At 42.4% G+C, this 22,292-nt stretch overlaps 1 protein-coding gene across 8 annotated transcripts in view; it reads right to left on the bottom strand.

Annotated features, from left to right (window-relative positions):
* The window catches only part of Shab (Shaker cognate b), a 107,682-nt gene that overhangs the window by 76,854 nt on the left and 8,536 nt on the right, over positions 1-22,292 (bottom strand). For all 8 annotated transcript variants that reach the window (XM_076424941.1, XM_076424942.1, XM_076424940.1 and 5 more), the window contains 2 exons: positions 16,549-17,950; positions 3,487-4,333 (listed from right to left, as the gene is read on the bottom strand). In XM_076424941.1, coding sequence (XP_076281056.1) covers positions 3,487-4,333; positions 16,549-17,637 — 1,936 coding nt within the window. In that variant the 5' untranslated portion in view covers positions 17,638-17,950. The remainder of the gene's footprint in view (positions 1-3,486; positions 4,334-16,548; positions 17,951-22,292) is intronic.

Below are 22,292 nucleotides of genomic sequence, written 5' to 3'. Positions count from 1 at the left end.
TTTATTAAATATGTTGATATCGAATCAATTACTAAACATTTCACTGTTGTATGAGGTATTACATCAATTTCATATCCATACAATTAAAATAATCGTGTAGAATGGAATTATTCTAGCTAGGAAGAAATGTTTAATTTTCTAGCAAATAAAAATGGCTGTGTCATTATCCAAAATATTGTTTACATTATTAAATATGTCGATATTGAATCAATTACTAAACATTTCAGTATTGTATGAGGTATTATATCAACTTCATATTCATCAAATACAAAAATCATATAAGTAAAAATCATTAAAATGGCTCCGAGTGCAAAGGGTTAAACATTCGCGACACGTCGAATTCAGTTCCAGTGATAAGAGATTCGACAGAAAGAGATCAGAAGTTTTTTGCCCATGCTTGAGGATTTAAGTTTGAATGTTTGTATTTTCTATTGAATTTCGCGGCAGAGTTTGCGAAAAAGTTCGTAGCGGTAATTGTCGATTTCATTTATTGAAACTTGACTGTTTGGACCGTTGTCTGACGATTAATTCCTCTTCTTTGACAGAGTGTACTTGCAACACTGTTGTATACTCCGCGAGTAAACCAGTTGGCGGGCTGCCAAAGGTTTGTGTAACGCGTTCGAAACGAACTGCTTGTGAATGTCAAAGATGGCTCATGAAATGTCGATCGAACATTTCGGAGCTTCGAATAATAACTGGAATTATGAGATAATTCGCCTATCGCGCGGACCTAGCACGATGCTTCTGAATTAGTTATTGTCGGAATGACTGGTTTATTTCTGGTGAAATTCGTCCTTGATCTTCGGGACGAGATAAATGTTTCATTGAACCAATAGAGAAAGCTGATACATCGAACAATGATTTGCATTAATGAAAAAGCGGATAGCAAACACGACAGAACTTTCCCACATATCCGGTGAGACGGCAAGTTAAAGTGATGGTTAACGACTCGGTTGCGCAACGATCGTTTCAATGCTGTTTCTCACTGGGACTCGTGTGTGTACTTATGAATATGTGCAGTTGCAGTTGCAGTTGCATTAATGAGAAAGTCGATCAGAGAGAGTGAGACGGTGTTTGTGTGCGTGGCCCCACGTACTACCTTGCCCCTGCGCCAGAACTGATAAATTTATCACTCTTGCGTCAGGGTTGATAAATTGTTAACCTTCGTCACGACGAAAATTAATAACATTTCTTTTCTCTTTCCCTTCCAGAAATTGCTCAGACACAGGTGTTAGTCAATTTATGAATGGAAATACATGATTAGAAAATGTCGGTGAACGATGGACGGAACTTCGTTCATCGCTGGAATTCCAATTACGACAAGTTTCGGTCTAGTATCACGCTAATTTCTATCATTTATCGTTTACACGGAAACTATATCAGAGATATCGATCAAATTCTTGTTTCCCCCTATCAACAGAGACTCTAACATTTATGTATTTGATTCTTACAATGAATCCTGCCGGTGGTTCGATAAATAGGAAAAATATTAAGGGGGTAGCCTCGTTTCCAAGATTGCAAAGATAGGGTTTTTATTTTTACGTTTACGAGGCGTAATTTTCATTATTCGGAAGCATAAAGCTGCGACAACTACATGCTGCCTAATAATGCAAATTACGCCTTGTAATCGTAAAAATAGCACTTTTGAGGACGATCGCGGCCTAGATTGATTTTTTATGTAGCGCGTTCGATTACTGAAAAAGCCCATCTTTGCATTATCGAGAAATGAGAAGGCGCATCCCGCACCCTCGCAGTCTACCCCCTTAATATTTATCTGCGTGCCCCATTTTCTACGCTCGAGAGGATGCCGAAAGTTGAGCTGAAATTTGTTTCCGAGTAAAACGATTCGCTTTATGTGGAACACTACGCGGAAACAAGAATTCCAGCGGAAGAAGGAAATTCCTGTATAATGAAGACCGTAACGTGCAGTATGCGACACAGAATCTGACTCATTCCACTCTCCGTTCCCAGCACATTTATACCAAATAATTATACCAAATAAAAAAGTATTCATTTGAAACGCGCCTTGGCTACTCCTCTGGAAGCTTGTGCCGAGAAAGAGGAAAGGAAGGAATCGCTGTGAAAACCGATCCCGTGTCACGCACTGCATATACAGAGTGTCCCAAATCACGCGACCATCGGCAACAATATTTTTAATAACAGAGGAGAGAGAGATCGTATAATAAACAAGATTGCAAACACACATGGGAAACGCAATTATTGTGATCGATAAAATATTCCGCGCGCAACCTATTTCCTTAGACGATCGTGACGTTACGTTCTTGATCGGATGGTCGATCCTGATTGGCGCACTCTGCATAGGATGAAGAAGAAACACTAAATCTAAAAATCTTAAAGAAGTTCAAGGTATACACGGTGCTCGCGTAATTACTGGCCGGCTTTCTTTCCGTAAACGGTGAGCAGAAAAATGGAAAAACGAAAATCACTGATCATTTTCGTAAAAAGGAAAGGGTCCTTTATTCATTTCATCGAATATAGGCTAGTCGAAATCTAACGTTTTTAGATTCTATCAACTCAGGGGAAAAACCTTGGTAGGAGTTCTGCGGAGAATCGCACCATCGAGAAACTATAACATTTACTTCGTTTAATGTACAAAATCATGGTGTAGAAACTATTTCGAAGATACGACTCTTAGCTGGACCTGGGAGTGTTACGCAATTTGAACAGTTTTCAAGATAGTTCAATCGGATCGTTGGACAGTGAAGAAAAAAGTAGAAAAATCTCAGAGGAAAGCAAGTAAGTTAGTCTAACGATTCGATTAGTTCCGTATACAGTTTTCCCTCTGTAGCGTCAGGTATAAGCGTTCTCCCCCCACTACTAAGTGACGCGCCAACCGTCAGTCAGCGACGGCGGAATCGAGGTTCCCCCGCTGCTGAACGCATCGCGCGACACTACGGAGCAGGGTTACCAAACGATGTGTGTTCCCCTGTACCACTGTACTTGGCTCGATTCTCCTGTAGCGACTCTCTGCGCGAAGAGAATACGTGACGTCACATTATTCCCACTACCGTTAGTATCTGGTACCCAACAGAGGTGACAATCTCTGCAACTTTGCCGATTCCCCCACCAAGCGAATCAGTTTCTACTCTGTGCATCTTTCTTTAGCAGCTAAATGGGGGAATCAGCAGACAGAAGAGATCAATGTGGAGGGGATTGTCACCTCTGATGTAGAGAGTTGCTGGAGGAGAATGCTGATGGTAGAGAGGGAAGCGCAAAGACATTTTCTGGGAACTCTGCTACGGGGAAAAAGGTGTAAGGACCGTTTACGAGAAGAACGTCCAGCGACGAATTACGCGAGCATCCTGTACACGACGGAACGATGGCGTAAAAGACAGACCCGATTGATTGTTAAAGTGTAAGCATCGAGTCGCAGCCGTGTATTCCCGAATGACAAGATGTGGGGTCTGACACGCGGGAATGGAAACGACCGGTTGTTATCATCCTGCCTTGTGGTCCGTCGCTTACCAGTGTCGACGATGACGTCGATGAGGTCCATGCTCTTCGCGAAGGCGTCCCTCAGATTGATGTGATGGAAGGACACGATGCTGCCCTCCCGTTTGGCCCTCTCGAGCGCCTCCCGCCTCTTGAGGGCCTTCTCCCGTCTCATCTGGTTCTTGTAGAACTCGGCGAAGTTGTTTACGATAATGGGAATGGGCAACGCGATTACCAGGACACCACATATACAACACACACTGCCGATCACCTTGCCGAGCGGGGTCGTGGGGTAGATGTCGCCGTATCCGACGGTAGTCATCGTGATGCCCGCCCACCAGAACGTCTCTGGAATGCTTACGAATTTGGTCCCGGGCTCCTCCTTCTCGGCGAAATAGGCGAGGCTCGAGAATATGAGGACGCCCATCGCCAGGAAGAGCATCAGCAGGCCCAGCTCCTTGTACGAGTTACGTAGCGTGAAGCCAAGGCTCTGCAGCCCGGTCGAGTGGCGGGCCAGTTTCAGAATCCTCAGGATCCGCATTATACGAAAGATTTGCACTACCCTGCGCACGTCCTGGAACTGGTCGGTCGCGTTCTTGTTCGTCTCGACCAGGAACAGAGATACGTAGTACGGCAATATCGCCAGTAGATCGATCACGTTTAGACCGCCCTTGAAGAACTTCCACTTGTCCGGCGAGGCACTGAACCTAAGCGCATACTCGAGGGTGAACCATGTGATGCACACGGCCTCCACGATGGCGAAATGCGGATTGTCTTGAAAGTTCCCCTTCTCATCATTCACTTGCATACTAGGAATGGTGTTGAGAGTTAGTGCGATCGTCGAAAGCACAATAAAGAGTATTGATATCACAGCTATCACCTGGAAAAGCGACGGGTCAACCGGTCAAACGGAGTCATCGCTCGTTGCTGAACCGCCTGAAACGGCGATTCGTCTGCTAACATTATTACGATTCTCTCACTCTCTTTCTCTCTTTCTCATTTTCATTCTCTCTCTGTCTCTCGCTCTCTTTCTCGCTATCCCTGTCTAACGATCTCTCACGAAATCGTCACGTCACCCTAGTCTTCGCGCTATTACGCTACTTCGCGTAGCAATCAATCATCACCGGGGGTCTGAAACTGGCGTGTGGGTGGAAAGCGATTTGCTTCAACGGCCACCACTGAGAACACGAAGACGATCGATAATGGATCCCGATGCGGAGACGAAGAACATCCTCCAACGATGAATTTTTTCTTCCCCAATTTATCGACCAACACACACAGTCCTCCAAAAACAACCGAGTCTCCTGCGAGAATAACCTCGCTTGTGTTCCTAACCTGATCAACCTGGACGATTCTCCGAAAAAAGCCTCGAGCACGAGTTTAGTCTCTGTTCGAACGAAAACAACTATCATTCGGCTCACGCTGGCCTAAGCAACAACGGCTACCACAACAGAGTAAATAACCAGAAGCTCTCACTGCACGGAAGCGTTAAAAAAAAAAACTATAATATAACACCAAAATACATAAATACTTCACCGACAAAACAACATGAGTAGAAGCGTACGGTAGTCATTATTACTTTTTATTTGTTTTTGTTTTCTCGTTTTTACAGAGTACGAAACAATGTAAAAATATACAGGAAGCAAGCAACAATTCTGCGTACGTAAAGAAGCTTGTGACAGCTCGAACGGCGACGACGGTGGAGAACAATGCGAGATAGACTGTTCTTTCAGACACGTCAGATGGGTGTCGATGGTGTCCAACGATGGGCCTTGTCGGGCCTCGGGTCGACGAGACAAACGCGACCAACGAAACGCATAACCTCGGACCTCCCAGCGACGTGAACACCTTTCGTAACGACGTCGAGACAAAGAAAAAAGAAAACAAAGGAAAGCATAGAGCACAAATTGCGAACTGCCTATAACGTTCTAGAGCATTTTCCGTGAGACTGAAAGCCCTTGACGAACTCAGAGTCCCTGAAAACTGCCATAGAATCGTATAGGACGCACAGAGATTCGCACCAAGGGGTATCTCGTCGTTTGATGGCAGTCTGCCCGACGTCGCTCGACTCATTTACAAGTTTGTATACCTGGCGGAAGAAACGCGTACAGCGACCCGGCTCGGGATGCAATCTCGGGATAATGTTGTTTGCTGAACGTGGGCTTGGTCAGTGTCTCTCATCGGGTCGCCGAATCGGCTGTAAACTCGTTCGAGTACTCGCGAAACGATTGAAACAATCGAAATCTTCGAAGTGTAGAATCTAGATAAGACACGATCTTGTCAAAACTCTGCGAGATTATAACTGGAAAATATATTCAATAAACGCGTGTATGAATTTGTTGTACTTCCTGCTTCAATATTGTCGTTGTCGTCTAGGTGTTAGAAGGGATCTACAGGGAAATTTAAGGAGTTCAGAAGTTCATGAATACTGAATTTCAAATGCAGTTTTTCCATTAACAATAGACTTTCATATTTCACGCGCCATATAAAATATTCGTCTCCTGAATTCTTCGATTGTATTCTACGATTGTTCTGATCGTGATCGTTTAATTTAACTAGCTTGACTAACATCGTATTTATTGATGCAGAGAGTTCCTCGAAGTTCAGAAGGAGGCGTGAAGAATCGGAGAAAGTGTTGAAAAATACTTAGGGGATTAAAGACTGCTGTTGCAGAGGATTCGATGAAAAATTCTGAAAGAAACGCGAGGGATCGAGAAGAAGATGATATCACATTTCGGTGCTGAAAGTAGCCGAAAAGGGCGCAGGAGACGAAATGGAGGTTCCGTCAGCATCCGTGTGTTTGTTCAGAGAAGCGGAAGGATGATTGGGGGTCCGTAGGATTCTACAATAGTCGCCGTGTTTCTTCCGCCAAGTACACATTGTTCGGCAAGCGTATTAACACATACTGTTTCGTCCCTTCAAAACCCCGCTCCCTTTTTTATCCACCCTCGAGCAAACCTACGACGCCAAACAGCTCGTAGACCCTGTACCCTGGCAGGCTGGTTGCAATCGCTACAAAGCGAAATCAATTCGTCGCTTTTCAGATAGTTAGCAAAAAACCTTTCTTTAACAGAAAGTAACAGGCGCTCGCATCGCGTGGTTGGAGAGTGCGGGTGTTATAATAATAACAGAGACCTTTCGACTCGGAAGCTAAGCGGCGCGGCGGCCATCTTGGAGATCGATTTCGCCAGACATTCAATTAATTAGCTTCCCTCTAATTTTCTAGTAGAATCGAGATTCGGATACGAACGTTCGATAGCTCGGCTTCCGAGTGCGTCGGGTCTCGATTGCAACTTTACAAGCGAAAGGTGGAGAAGGTAACAGGTAGACAAAATGGCGGCGGTCACGCCCGCAGTCTTCATGCAATAAACTGCTGGTGCGCTCTGCCGCCAAGATGCTACCGGTGGTTTCTTTGTCAGTGGAGAATGTGGCTGTACATAATATACATAGACTGTCCCACCGATATCGGTCACGAATATATCTGCATCATATCAAGTAACCAACCTAGATATTATTTACCAAAAATTGTTCGACAGCGGGAAACGCGCATACGTGCATCTGCAGGCCAAGATGCAGTGGAGGTGGTGAACTTCGTTTTCTTATTTGAATGTTCAAGCTCTTCAACGCCTAGCACTACCGCGAGCATTAACCCTTTGGACTCGAAGCAATTTTGATTCGAAAATCAAGACATTTCTTTCAACCCAGATGATTTTTATTCCATGTAATCTTTTTTACATTGTGCACATCGAATTGAACATGTTTTCTCATACAACAGTTGAGCTTTATACAATTTATAGAATACAGAAGAATTTAATCATATTGAAAGTTTTTTACTGGCGCCTCGGAGTCGTCATTCGAGTGCAAAGGGATAAATGTAACTGACATGTTAGATTGCTTTACAATATTGATAAGACTTTTATTACTCCACCTGCGGGGGAATCTATCGAGATACGAACACTTTTCCCGTAATCAAACAATTTTCATTTCAGTTCGGTACTTGGCATGGCGCAGACGCTTAGGCTTGCGAACGGTGGATAGAACACTCTGTATATTAATGGATAAAATTGTAAAGTAGTATTGGTCACTTCTCGTTGCAGAAAGCAGTGTGATGCGGCATTTTCGTGGGAACAATTAGTTACGGTTAGGTGGAGGAAAAAGGAGAAGGTCCTGTCTCAGGTGGATGAGAAGGGTAGCAGCTATAGTAAATTGCGGGGTAAGCGAAGTCTGGAAGAGATTAGGGAGGGATTAGAGCGGTTGAAGCCATCTTTGCGCGCTCTCGTTGTCGGATAGAGATTGTACAATACCGAATGATTCACACGCTTCGCTTATTCTCGCAATAGTCTGGCCGAAATGATTCGTCGAACAGCGGCAGGAGTCGACAATACTGGGGATAGAAGTTACGGGGGGTTATTTGATTATAGTCAATCGAATGGAAATTCATTAGTGCAGAGAAGCGAATTCTTTATGATCAATACTCGTGTAGATTTTTGTTTCGTTTGAGCGACTTTGATGGTCACGCAGTCACGTACCACGTTGTCTTAAATCATTTCTAATTGTGTATCGAGGGCAGTTGTTATAATATAATAGAAGCGAGTGGCCAAGTCGAAATTGATAAAGTTATGGTACTCTGGTATATTATTCAATGTTCGCAACTTAGCGTTGTTCGAATGAAATTCTTTGCTATCGTTCATTTTCCACTTCCCACTTACACGGTTTCCTGTTTCCTAAACACGCTACGTAGAAAATAGTGTGTAGGAAATAGATGACAGGATTATTAATAGAGCTGACTCACTGAAGAGACGTTTGAGTGATGATTAAAAGCTACTTTTACTAAATAGTCTTCAACGATCGTTACACGCGTACAGCTTAATCTTCAACTTAGTAAATAAAGTGCCAGATTGTAATAAAGTGAAAACATCATATTATATGTGCAAATAATTATGAAAGTGGTACAAGTGATATATTTCTTGTTTCGAGATATTCTAGTTTCGTTCATTTTTCACAATATCGTAAAAATTACATTGAATTCATTTAGTTTAAAATAATGTGAATCTGAACACCTTCGAAATTGTATGTATCTCCCAGTATTGTTTCTCTGACGCGCTTCACTTTTATAATTTTACTCGTATTACGTGAAAAGGCTGTTTTGCTCGCCGAATCGACCAGAGCAGTAAAACGTGCGTTTCTTGTTGGAAGCGAAGCTCATATCGAAACTACTCAGTAATACAGACCCGTTTTTTAAAATAGTACGACAAATCCTCTATTATCGGTTCTTGAATAGTTCTATTTTTTTTTTTTATATTCTTTTATGAAGTAATAATATGACGACGAGCAAAAGGTGTCGCGCTTCACTTGGATAATAGAGGCTCTATCGTATCTTAGAAAGGACTCAGCCAATTACAAACTTGAGGAAATTCATGAAACGTAGCAAACTACTGCACAGTCCGGATTAGTGCATCGAATTGGAACCGACTGGATAATGGCAAACTTGGAAGCTTGTTCGTTTAATGTCGATCATAAAAGAGTTCTGACGTTTCGATCGCGTTTTATGAAGATAGGAAAGTGACTTTTACAAATAACAAGTTCAAAGTTGTACTAAATCCCTTTGAAACTTTTCCTTTACTTTACACACAATTTACAAAGTTGTTCGAAAGCTGATAGAACAAAATATTTCCTCCTTGAATAGCAGAGAAAGAAGAAAAATGTTTGCGTTTGCACTAATCCGGGGTAGAAGGCGCCATTTTCAATTCGACTGCACTTTTTCCACGAAAAGTTTAGAAACACTTGCAAAACATGATCGCAAACGACGTGTTAAATAATTTGTCTTAAAATGACGTGACGTTAGAATATTGTGATTCTAAACTTTTGGCTGACAGAATGTAAGTAGACAATTACGTTAACACGCTCCCTACCGGCGTCGCAAATATATAATAACACTGCAAAGTCTCACGAGAAACCGTCGTCACACATGCGTGACACACTTAATAAGGCAAATTACATTAACAATTAGGACAACTCTGTGTATATACATGGTTGATTCGAAGGCAGACTTCACATCGCAATACCTGCTTAGTTTTTACAGCTTGTAGTCATGGTAAACGTACTGACAATTCCATTGTTATTGAAAATTCACTAATTACGAATAATGAAATACTAATTTAAAAGAAAACAGCGTATCATTTATTTACACATCCATTATTATTTTTGAATACCTTCCGCTTAGGTGTCTGTCAATGACAAACGGTTTCTGCACAAAATGGCGGTCGCGAACGTGTTAAGGCAATCGGTGAGAAAATTTTAATGGACGAGAAACTTGTCACGCGGGAAGAATACTCGTGCGATTTCGAGCGGAACGGCCATAAATTTTCGCGAGTATGGCGTCAAGAAATAGTGTAGAAGGTCAGATTTGATTTCTGTCTCGCCAGAAAACGCGAGCCTAATCAAATAATTAGCTGGCAATTAAACTGGAGCGTGGCGCGATGGTATCGCCGTTGCATGCGGAAAACGACCTTCGAGTTTACGCGTTAACTATTACGTGCCCTTTTAATGCCGTGACGGGAAACCCCTGTGAATCTTGAAAAATTAGCCCGGATAACGATGTAAGAAACGCGGGGTGAATTCGAATCAGCGGTACACAACCGGAAACGGGAGCTACACCCCAAAACAGGTTGAAATGCAACCCTAATTTCTAACCCTAAATGCTTCCTTCAAAAATAGTTTCAGAACTCTGTAATTAACCCTTTGCACTCGAGGGGTGACTCGGAGGCACCACTAATAATTTTTGTATCATTATTCAAACTATTTGTTGCGTTATTAAATTTGTATTCGATAAATTACTAAACGTATTTAATATTTTAATAAACCACTGAAAGTATTGTACGATGTATTGTATCAGTTTTATAACGATAGAATTAAGAAAACCATATAAAATGGAAATATTTAAAGCAGGAAGAAAAATTCGATTTTTGAATTAGAATAGCTCCGAGTGCAAACGGTTAATATGACAAATGGACACTGAAGGACGCAACTTCATTAACTTGTTCTACATTAATCGATTCAGGTAATGTACCCAATTATTTAGAGGATTAGTTGACTTTATTTATCCGATATTATTCGAGGACGTAACTCGAATAATAATCGATTTGTTGACTTCTTAACGTTAATCGATGATGGGAGATTTTCTAATAAAAAAGAAATAGACCAATTAATTTTTCAAATTAAACATAACACCGCGTTAAATCTCCAGTTCTTCGTCGAGAAACCTATCTTTCCGGTAAATAAACTATGCGGAGTACGAACAAATTAACCGAAAAATTGAGGATTTCAACGTGTTCGAGGGTGTAGCGTCGATCATTCGTTGTTTGCGCCACAAATCTCAACTCGTCGAGCTTACTCGAAATCTCAATGAAGCTACCGAGTTATTTATAAGTTTCCCGAAATAGCTACATTAAAATCGTCCACCATGCTCGTCACTGCATTGTTCGTTTATAATGAATAAAGAGCGAAATTGCTTCCACCGACGATGAAATGTCAACACAGTTTCATACAATTTCGTTCAGCCTTCGAAAGAGAGAGAGATAAACATGTATTTCATTAAATTTTCTCTCGGTTTTCATTCTCCCGGAATATCGCAGATAAAAAATTTTAATCATTTCCGACAAACTCTGCCTCTCTCCCTCTCTCTGTGATTTATTTATTTGTACCACGACATTTATTTTATTATTTACCACGACACCGTAACGCTATACGAACGATTGAAAGTTACAGTTTCTTTGCGGACGTTTACCGCTTTTTTCCAGTACAGTTTGGTTATCCGTATCGTCTAATTGAGTTACGAGTCGCTACCGCATAGTCAGTCGGGCAAAGCTATACACACTCGACACGAGGTGATTCACCTAAAACAACAAGCACATAATCGTACTTTGGCAACTTCCTGCAGTGAAAGTTTTAACAAGCATAACTCGCCGGCTATTCACCTTCGAGTGCATCCACCTTACCGCCTTTTTCTGTTTAACTTTTCATCCGCTTCCGGTATCGATTGGCAAGTCTGATAGCCACAACAATAAGTCCGTGCTCCTCTTTCAAGAATAAATTCTGGCGAAGTAAAAGCTCGAAGAATGCACGAACAATAATGGTGGACGATTAATATCGATGTCCGTTCAATCGAGAAATCACTTTTTTCGAATTGTTCACCGCGGGCAAGTCTGTTTTATTCAAGCGTTTTATGTGGATGATTCACTATGTTTCAATGTAAATGGGTCAATAGAATTCGACGAAAACAAATCGATTCGATCGGGTATAAAGCAACTCGTAAGTCCCGACACGAATAAATTCTTGTGGCACGCAAAGTGACCTCGAGAATCGGTGCCAGGAAAGTCGTGATCCTACTCGACGACTGAAGCCGGACAAAAATTTTGCAAACGAACGATTACAAAAATTACATAAAGTTCTGAAACTGTGACTCTGGTTCGAAAGGTCTCGGAAACGTAGTCGTCTGTCGAGCAAACCAACATTCGTTAACACTAATTTATCTCGAAGTTCGTGCTTGCTATTACTTCGAGGTAACTTCGAAGTCACTCTGTGATCACAGATTTAATCGTAGAAAAATCGTCAATTTCAATTTTTTTCAGAAGCTGATGTTAACAGCTCTAGAGGATTACTAATGGACAATTTTAATGAATTACTAATTAAAAAACCGCGTTCCGGTGTTCCCACCGATAACTATACCATCGGCTCTCCGAAGTAGCCGCAGTTATTGACCGACTGAGCTTACGCGGTTTAAATATAGTGGAAAATCAATAGTTTCTGTAATATTGACGCATTAAGGTAAAACCCTTGGACGTATACTTGGAGGTGGCGATCTATCGACGTGGTGAACCCAACCAGGCCATAAACAGAGGTCCAGTTCAGTCGACGAAAGCTATGATACCTGTCCCAGCTCGTAACAGTTAGTCACTCGAAATTAGTTTCGATCTTGCGAACAATTTCAAAGATTAACTTTCGCGTTCGTATCGTCCTGTAAAAGGTCCTAAGTCAACTCTACACCTTTAAAACAACATGGCCGATGAAAAGATCATCGAAACAGCACAGAGGAGCTGGAATCCTAAAACTGATGTTGGTTTGAAGGATTCCAGCTGGGTCTCTGGATTAGGTATTAAATACTTCTGCACACTTTCAAAGTTCCTAAGCAGGTTCTACGCTTTTAAAAGAACGTGGTGAGATTGGAACGGTACAGAATCCTAAAACTGATGCTGGTTTGAAGGATTCTAGCTGGGTCAGATGCGCAATGAAGCATCGGTTGATGGCTCCGGCGAGTTCGCCACCTCGTTAGGTCGTTAGCGACAAGTACACGCTCGAAGGAGGTCTTCAGGGTGCTCTTCTACTGAACTATGGAACTTGCGGCGTCCGTTGAAGCGTTCAGCATGCTGCGGCCGAGATCGATCGCGCGGATCAAGCGATAACTACTGTTTTTAAGAGACCGATCTGGAGTCGCGTTCTCCGCGGACTAGCGAAAAGACATTATCGCAAAGAGAGAAGATTGTGAACAGGAAATTAGACGGGTGGGGGTGGGGGGTGGGGCTGAAAGAGATCTTGGCTAGAGCTCGTGGTGAGAGAGAGATTGGTGAACGTGGCGTACGTACATTCTCTTTTTTCTTTCTTTTTTGTTGGCTGTTGTTGAGAAAGGGTGAGGGGTTCGGTGGGGACACAGGTGCTGCTTTCTTTACCCCGCATCATGTTTCATTCACAGAGCAACAGTGTGTGCAATGTGTATTGTCTGTGGTGTGTAAGTATATTGTTTATGAAACTGCGCCGCCTGAGTGCCTTAATCACTGTTAAAGTTAAACGAGTAATCGAGGATCAGCCGAGAGTCGGCCACGAATTCGACGTGTCCGGCCGAAAAGAAATATTATTCTCTAAGAGAACAGGGGACTATTCTAGAACCTATACGCGCTATTAGTTGTCTACAGCTAGCGCCACGTGCATCTCTCAGTCTACGGATCGGCTCTATGTTTCGGCTATGTACATATTTCTTTTCGAACAAACGTCGGATTCGTTTGCTCTTCAGTATGCACCCGTTTTTCATTTTCTCTCATTGATTTGCTGATTGTTCGCACATGGTTTTTCGAAAGAAATTAGTCTGAGTCTTCTTTTGCGTTTCGTTCTATCGTTTCATTCTATTTCGTTTTTGGTTTTTCGTATTTTTTTTCTTTATTTTTGTTCGTTTTTACTCTCGTCGTTCGTTTACTATAGAACTCGGTCAGTTAGTCGCGCGGCTATTCATGCGTGTATTACGCGCGCACACACACATCGAATTGAATTCGCTGGTAGCGAAGTTACTATGACATCTCACAGGGAGCGGTGTCGAGAAAGAATCTTCGTGATACCTGGTAATCGCGTATTATGCACTCCCATTATCATCGATGGCCGAATCACGGCCCCGTGGCGGGGTGATTACGTTTGTTCTTTTTGTTCTTTCATTCATTGTTTTTTTTCTGTTGTTTTTTTGCCTTTCTTTTCTTTCAGGCGTGAGACGCACGGTCTCTTTTCAACGGCTAACTACTAGAGAAGGTGGATTAGGCGAGAAATGAGATTAGTATACGGGTCGGTTAACACCACCTAGAAATAAAATACACATTACAGATATCGACACAACCGGGCGATCATCGTAGCGATCACAGCGAGCCACGATCTGCGGCTGCTACGATTATTCTTTTATAATCTGTTCGTTTTCCTTAGGTAGGTTCTCTCGTTTCTAATTCGGCGTACGTTCAGTCTCTATTTTACAATTCACGGTCGGACGTATCGGACATATCTCTCTTTCTCTCTTTCTCTCTACGATTTTACTGTACATACACACATAGGTACATACATATAGCTCATATTTACATACATATACATGTACACGTATACATGTACATATTTACATGGTACTCTCTTCTAGCGAGTAGAGCTCGATCAATGGAACGAACCAAATGCATCGATACTATGTAACAAGATGAGGGTCTCTCTAATTAGAGTCTGGTTAATGAGTAATAGATCAACTATGCTTGGTTCACGTGATTTCGATCTGGCTTTGACGCGAGATAATTGGCCGCGGTGCTGGCTTCGCCGCGAAAATCGTGGCCGTTTTTTTTCCCGTGAAAATTCGTCGAAACGAGACGCTCATTTCTTTCCGGGGGAAATCACAGAAATTGATTTCGAGATCAGTGAAATATTTGAATCCAGGCGAACAACTTTTACCGATCCAATTTGAATTTCTGTTTGCATGAAATAAATTCCAACTTCGTTAGAACTGTGAAGATCATTGATCGTATTCAGTATTCTTTGAACAACCCTAACGCAGCAACGTTGTACTTTATCGAATGTTCAAAATCAATTTTCTCCGGAGACAGAGAACCGAAGGAAAGAAAGATTTCGTTGTGTGTCTCGACCGAATTTACCACGATTTTCTCCCGCTCCTCTCTTTTCCAATCGATATCGCATAAATATTGATCACAAACACACACGGTGCTGTTAAATACTACGTAAAACCATGTACTGATTATTTCTTGTTATTGTTCACACATCTTTGCCAAGCAAACCCGATGCCGACAAGCGGGAAAACGACGAAAAGCCAGGATCCAAACCCGATCAGACGATTTGCTATACGAGTGAACGATCTACGGTGAAATATGTCGAAAGATCGCATACGTCGCAAACGTTCTCACTACTTGTCTTTCTCTATGTGAATACGTGAGCTACGTCGAACCAATGTTTTCTACTATCAACTTTGTAATACCTTTCGTCAAACCGAGGCTCCAGTACGAACTGTAAACGTGGAGACATCGTAAGTAGATTAGTGGACAGATTCAACAGGATTCTCGCACGATAAGTGAACGCGAGCAGTTATCGGTCAGCCGTTCGTTCGTTCGGTAAACAATAGAGAAATCGTTCTCCCTCGCGAAACATTCGAAACCAAAATAAAAAAGAAAAGAAATACAGAAATGGAAGAAAATCGAAAGTTGTTTCACCGAACGCGGGATGAATGACTTGAAGACGAACACGCAAGGGCTCATTGTGCAAGAGATATCCCCTCTAACTTCATTGAAACTCGTATGCAATATAACATTCGTAAATATTTCGATATGTATTTTCGTCACTGCCGGTCATTTACGTTTCGGGTGTAAAAATAGTGTTCAAAGTTGACTGTACTACTTCTTCGAATGTTTTCTTTCACGAGCAAATCCACTTTTAAAAAGTCTGTTCTCACGGATGAAGTCAGCGATCCCGACTCCAAAAGCTTTTTTCTCCAACTTGAGAGCTATTTTCAACCCTGCATGACTGATGAGTAGGCTGCGAATTCTATGCATTTACGAGTACATTAAGTAGGTGAAAATTCAGGTGGTGGGAAGATCGAAAGAATTTCGGAATGTCGCTTTCAGAAAGATCCCTTCGGTACTACTGTAACAACATTTATTTAAGAGAAGATAGTTTTGTAGAATTTTTTGGTCACGCCAAAATAATACCGGTTTTGTGACATCCTCATAAATCTGAATAGAATCTGATGTGCTTCTAAATTGCACGCAACTTTCAAGGAAATCAAAGAGGGTAACTCGCAGAAAGAAGCCGTCGGAGTCGATGACCGGTAAACGTAAAAATTCGAGAACGGTACGCTCGAACGGGAAAACAGGCGAGAAACGAAAGGGAAAAAGGTATCGTTGATCGGCGCGAGCCTGTTACCGAGGAAACTACGTCTTAACGATGAAACATCGAAAGAATTTGAGACACGATCAACAAGGTCGACCCTCGGTGCCGGTACGAGGGTCCGTCAATGCCAACTGACACGCTGCGTTGTTGCGACAACCCGTGTTTTTGGCTCAAGTTCAAATTCCGCTGTCCCGGAGTAGTCCGATCTCAGAATACTATTCCAAATTTTCTCCCACCGGTTAGCCGCGAGATCGCGGAAGCGAGACGGCGCGCGCGCGATCCGACGGCATGATCGCGCGCCGATCTCTACAAAAGAGACATCTCTAAAAAACGAAAAAGGAGAGCCAGGAGAGACACGGGGGTTTGTGGTGGAGATGGGTCGCGATGATCATTGACGACGTAACTCACCCTGGCGGCGATCGAGGTGGTCGGTTTCTCGAGCAGGTCCCAGAGCCATTTCTGGTACTCGGCGCACTTCCCTTCGCCGAATTCCTCCTCCTCCCTCTGTCGCAGGGACTCGGCCTCCTTGCGCATCTCCTCGTGCACGTGCTCCTTCCTCTGATGGTACTTGTGCTGGCAACAGCTCTCCAGGTAGAGCTCGTCAACGCCCCAGTACTCGAGGTCGTCGCTGAATGCCAGCACGCACATTTCGTCGACGAGATGGAGCTTGCCGGTCCGGTAGAAGTTAAGGATCGAGCTGAACGACTTCGGATGACGGTCGAAGAAGTACTCGTTGTCGATAAGCGAGTAGTCGTCGCATAACTCGGTGATCGCCTCGTGGGTGTTGCAGTCCTTGAGACGGCCGAGCCGGGTGTGCGGGAGCCGTTCCAAGGTGCGCCAGAGCACCTCGTGCTTCACGCCGCCAACGTTGATCGAGACCCGCCGGTTCAGGGCCTTCGACCTCATGATCATGAACGGCTCGGGTGGCAGGGACGTCATCGACCTCGAGAACGCGCGTTGTTGTTGCATTTGCAGTGGCAGGGGCGGTGGTGGTGGTGGAGGCGGTGGTAACGGAGGTGGCAAAGGGGGCGGCAATGGCGGCGGGGGCAGGTTCACCGGCCCCACCGAACCGACGGATCCCACGGTCGTTGAAAACGGGGCATAACGGACCTCCTTGTTAGTTCCTCCACCGCCTCCTACTCCACCTCCTCCTCCACCTACGCCAGGTTTACCACCGCCGACTACGGCGATACCTCCTCCGCCTCCAGTCATACTAACACCCAGACCGATCACACCTCCACCGGTCCCTATAGTCCCCGAGCCGACACCGACTCCGAGGGATCCTCCTCCAGTACTGGTACAGCTTGGGACAGATGCACCGGCCCACTGCAACGTCGTCGTGCCGCCACCCTCGAACACGAAGCCCTGGTCGGTGCCGATGTATGGCACCATGCACGACGACGACGACGATAGCACCGGGCCCGTGACCACGGCGCTCCCATTACGTTCCCCGTCCGCCAGCGTTGTGTCCTCTTCGAGCCGCCTTTTGTTTAGCATCAAACGCACCAGGCCAAGATGATAATAGCACCGCGCTGTTGGCTGCCTCTGGTCGAGCCGATCTCTCGGTCTTTGGACTGCGAGGCTCTTCGTTGACGGTTTCCTGATTCACGGCAACTTCTTCTTCTTCTCCTTCTTTTTCGTTTTTGGCGTCCTCTTCTGCTTCTTCTTCTTCTTCTTCTTCTTCTTCCTCTGCGTCTTCTTCTTCTTCTTCTTCTTCTTCCTCCTCCTCCTCGTCCTCGTTACCCTTTTTGCGCTTCATCCGTGCCTACGTCTGTCCTCTCGCGTTGGCCCGGCTTAACCGCGCCATAATCTGAAATACATAAAATGGATGGTGGATCAAAGTGGACAATAAGTTTCTGATAAAATATCAACAGAGATATATGTATTTGTAGGTTTTTCGTAGATTTGCCGACACATGTGCAATTTAGCACCTATCGCCCTCAGCCGAAAAATTAACCAGTCGCACAGTTTCCTCGTACTACGAGTTAGCAACGTTTACGATGTTTTAAAGTTTCAAGTATGCAATATTTCACGAAGCATCCGATGTCAACAAATTCGGAGCCGCTAATAAATTCAAGTTCTTTTCTTCTCCCCGCGAGAACAAGGATTCTGGAGCAGCTGTTTGAATATTCATTAGGAAACAATAGACGCTTCTTCGCGGGAAGCGTGCTAGGTCCAACCTATACGCGGATTATGCGGCTATAAATATACGGGAAAAAGATTCATCTCCATTGTTTCTTCTAGGAGTCAGAATTTTAGCTTCTGCCGCTAGTATTTGTTACTCCGCTGACCTCGTAAACTTTTCAAGGGAAAATTTGAAATACACGGGCAGCGGCTGTACATGGATAAACAATTTTCACAAGCTACGATGAATTTATATTACAGTTTCCAGGCAATATTCTCCAATTAATCAACTTTCAAACTTTTTGTAAAAGATAAACTCAATAAATTTATTAAAAAACACGGTACAATTTTGCGATCATGTAAAGACTTTTGTATTCTTGCCATTTGCCACGCGTTTGTATATAAATAAACGCGTTCGAATACGGAACACGTGGAAGATCGAATCTTCCAAATTAATTGACAGAAAAATATTCGCAATAAACTGCTGATTTTCGGATTGGTAAAACATCGCGATCATTGATCACGTTCTAAAATATGTATATCGGTTTCCTCGTGTCTTGTGTATTTGCGTTTGCGCGAGCCTAAGAAACTTTCAACTATCCTCTGCCGCGAGTGTCGTTTTAATGAACGCGTGCGCGAATCTCTGATTATTTTTCCGGAAAGAACAGAAACACAAACATCAACGTCAACGACTGTAAAAACGTAACACGCGCACATCCACAAATTCTCCTCTCTCTCTCTCTCTCTCTCTCTCTGTCTCTCTTCCCCTCTATACTAGGAAAATAAATTAACCGCAAATTAATCTTGTCATTAGCATGTTTCAGCTATGATACTCCTACATCGGGGAAGGAGATATAACAGCGGTAATAGCCTTAAATTACTTTCAGTTAATCGTTTCATTACGCTAATTTCGATGAATTACAGGGATGGAGGAACGACACGGTTTTTAAATAATTGCTCGCTAATAGAGTGCAACCTCTCGACAACGTGCTGAAACGTTTCATTATCTTGTCGATAAATATACAGACAATTGATATTTTCCATAAAAATCCGCAGTGTACTCATAAATAGACTGCGGATCTTTATGCATTTATAACAAAATTGAGTAGATGAACTTCGAAATAGTTGAACAATTTCCGAAATTGAAGATGTCAATATATGATTTTTCCTCTATTAAAATCATTAAGGGAAGCAATAACATTCGATTCAGTTTCTGATTCTTGCAATCGATGCAGACAATTTTTATTTTGCATGAAGATCCGCAGTGTACTTATAAAAAAAGATATATAAAAAAAACTTTTTAAAAACCACGCTTATTTTAAAATGCACTAAAAAGAAGAAAATAATTTTTTTAGGCATTAGTGACTATAAATAAAAGCGTGGAGCGGTAAACTATATTGACGTAATCTTCGTGGGCGCTCCACGCTTTTATTTATAGTCACTAATGCCTAAAAAAATTGTTTTCTCCTTTTTAGTGCATTTTAATATAAGCGAGGTTTTTAAGAAGTCTTTTTTATATATTTTTTTATTTTCTACTTTTTAGTCTTTTTTAACACGTTCGCTGCTGAGCGACATTTTCAAAAACGGTTCCACCACGCCAACAAATTTTAATTAATTGTAAAATAAAAATACAAAACATGTATTTATGGGAGATATTGAATTTAGATAATTTTTAATTGCTTCATTAATTATACGAGTTATATCGCGCGCGTAGTCGGTTTTTGCAATAAGATGTTTTATGACAACGCCAACTGCGAGTATATTCGTAGCTGGCGCTTAAACACAAACTTCGACCTACAAGATAACTCGTTGTTGGCAGCGAACGTGTTAAATGGAACGCAAGATATAGTAATATGTCCTGGTATGGAATAGTAAGATATTGTATATAGAAACGCAAGATATGGAAATACGCGAGAAAGAATGAGGGGATGACTCCGAGAGACGACGTCTCTTCATGGAGTCCGAAATTGTTCGAAATGGAACTAAATCAACGGAACACCACACTGGGAATGTGTGGGGATGAGTCGGAGTGGGAACGCGTAGTGGAGTAGGGAGCACTGGCGCGCGGAGTGGGGATCGCTGAACGTGATGAGGTACTACGGAGCGTCGCGCGGCGATGTGTGACGGTTAATATTTAATTTTTTTTCTCCTAGACGTACAGTTTTTTTAAAAAATTTGTTTTTCAATATTGCATTGTCATCCAGTCCTGAGCTATGTTTAAAGTTTCAAGTCTCTAGCTCTTCGGGAAGTGATTTAAAATTCGATTACAAGATTTGACGCTTACAACGACAACGACAACGACAACATGGACAACTCGGCAAGATAATATAAGCGTGGTAATAATAATTCTCCTTCAGTCTCACTGAAATATTTACAATACTCTCTACCATCGATTGATCGATTACCAAAAATATGGCTCAAGGTTGTTTCGGAGGAATTCACCGCGCGAATCTGTACAAACTTTCTTAGAACAGAAGATCAACAAGACGGTAAGCTATGGTGGTGTTAATGGGAGTTGGTAGTGTCCATTACTACCAGTGATCGTTAGCTAAACTCGTCGCCGGGACTACCAAGTGAGAGTCACTTCAAGGCGCCAGTAGGTCTTCCTTCTCTTCAAAGAAACATTCAATTTATTAGTTCCAAAAGTATTTTACGCATTTCTGTCTATCTAAAGGTGACGATTTTTAAATATTTTGTATGTGCCTGTAATGAAAATTGAAAACATGTACATATTTTGTACATCTAAAGTAAGTTATACGTATGTATACATGTACAAAGTTTCATTGAAATCGATTGACACATGAAAAAGCTACAGTGGCCAACACAAGTGTTCGTACGACCTTTAAAACAAAACAACTTTTTTATAATGAACGACCTGATGTTTTGTAAGCAATTAGAAGCATTGGTTTACTAAATGATGTGCTTCCCAAAAATTATAATTTACAAAGTTACATGCAAAAATAAAAAAGGCACTTTTTAAAACTTTTTTATTTGGGCCCTTAATGAAAATTTAAAATATATGTTTTGTAGATCTGCGTTAGTTATACACATACCGAAAATTTCATCGAAATCGGTTGACGCAGGAAGAAACGATACCCATCGAAAGATGTACGATTCTGTGGATTTTAAGCAGAAACTGATCAAAAGTCGTGAAAAACTATCATACGACTTTTCACAATTTTTAACCGCTTGTAGCTCGTGTGTATGCCAATCGATTTCAATAAAATTTTCAGAAACATAGATCTGCAAAACATATATTTTAAATTTCATCTCATCCTTGATTTCGATGAGACTTTGTACGTGTATATAACTTATTTAGACTGCAAAGGCGGCTTCCACAGTTATTACAGGCACAGATATAAAACATTTAAAAATCATCACCTTCACTTTTTCTTTACACATCAGCTAGTAAACTAACCCTCTTCTAATGTCTTCAAAAAAAAAAACTCAAGCTGTTGGGTCCAATTTTAAAAAAGTTATTCATTTTTTAACGGTATACGAATATTTTGGATGCGTCATCCAGTGCGAATTCGTTAATGGGTCATTGCAAACAGATTACAGTCTCGGAACCATTCGACCTATATGCTTTTCAGAGCAACGCACCAAACCTTCCCCGAGAATCGAAAATTTCTTAAATCCACGGTATTGGCAACTGTCCCCCGATTTCTTTCACAAACCCCGTTGACTTATTTCTTCGGGAAGAGCGCTGGTATCACGCTCGAATGTCATCGACATATTTATTACACCCTATGTTCGATTCCATCGGTAAAATTCGGGTCGAGGTCACCCCAAAAGAGTTGGTAGTGTGTTGCAGACCTGTTTAAAAGATCGTAGATCAGATGAGCCGGAACGGGGGCTAATTGCTCGAAACAAAAAGGCTGTGTGTCGCTTCTAATGAGGCCGGTGGATCTCAAATCTGATATCATCGCACCTATTTTCGTGCGTATGGCAGGCGGGCAGAGACTCTTCCTTTATTACCGAGGCGCGCATTCGCGGGAATGACGATGGCTCTCGGGAGAACGGAGACA

This window comes from Lasioglossum baleicum, chromosome 6 (genome assembly GCF_051020765.1).
Source record: "Lasioglossum baleicum chromosome 6, iyLasBale1, whole genome shotgun sequence".
Taxonomy (NCBI): domain Eukaryota; kingdom Metazoa; phylum Arthropoda; class Insecta; order Hymenoptera; family Halictidae; genus Lasioglossum; species Lasioglossum baleicum.
Note: the sequence above shows the minus strand (reverse complement) of the source record. Positions and strands in the feature narration are given on the sequence as shown.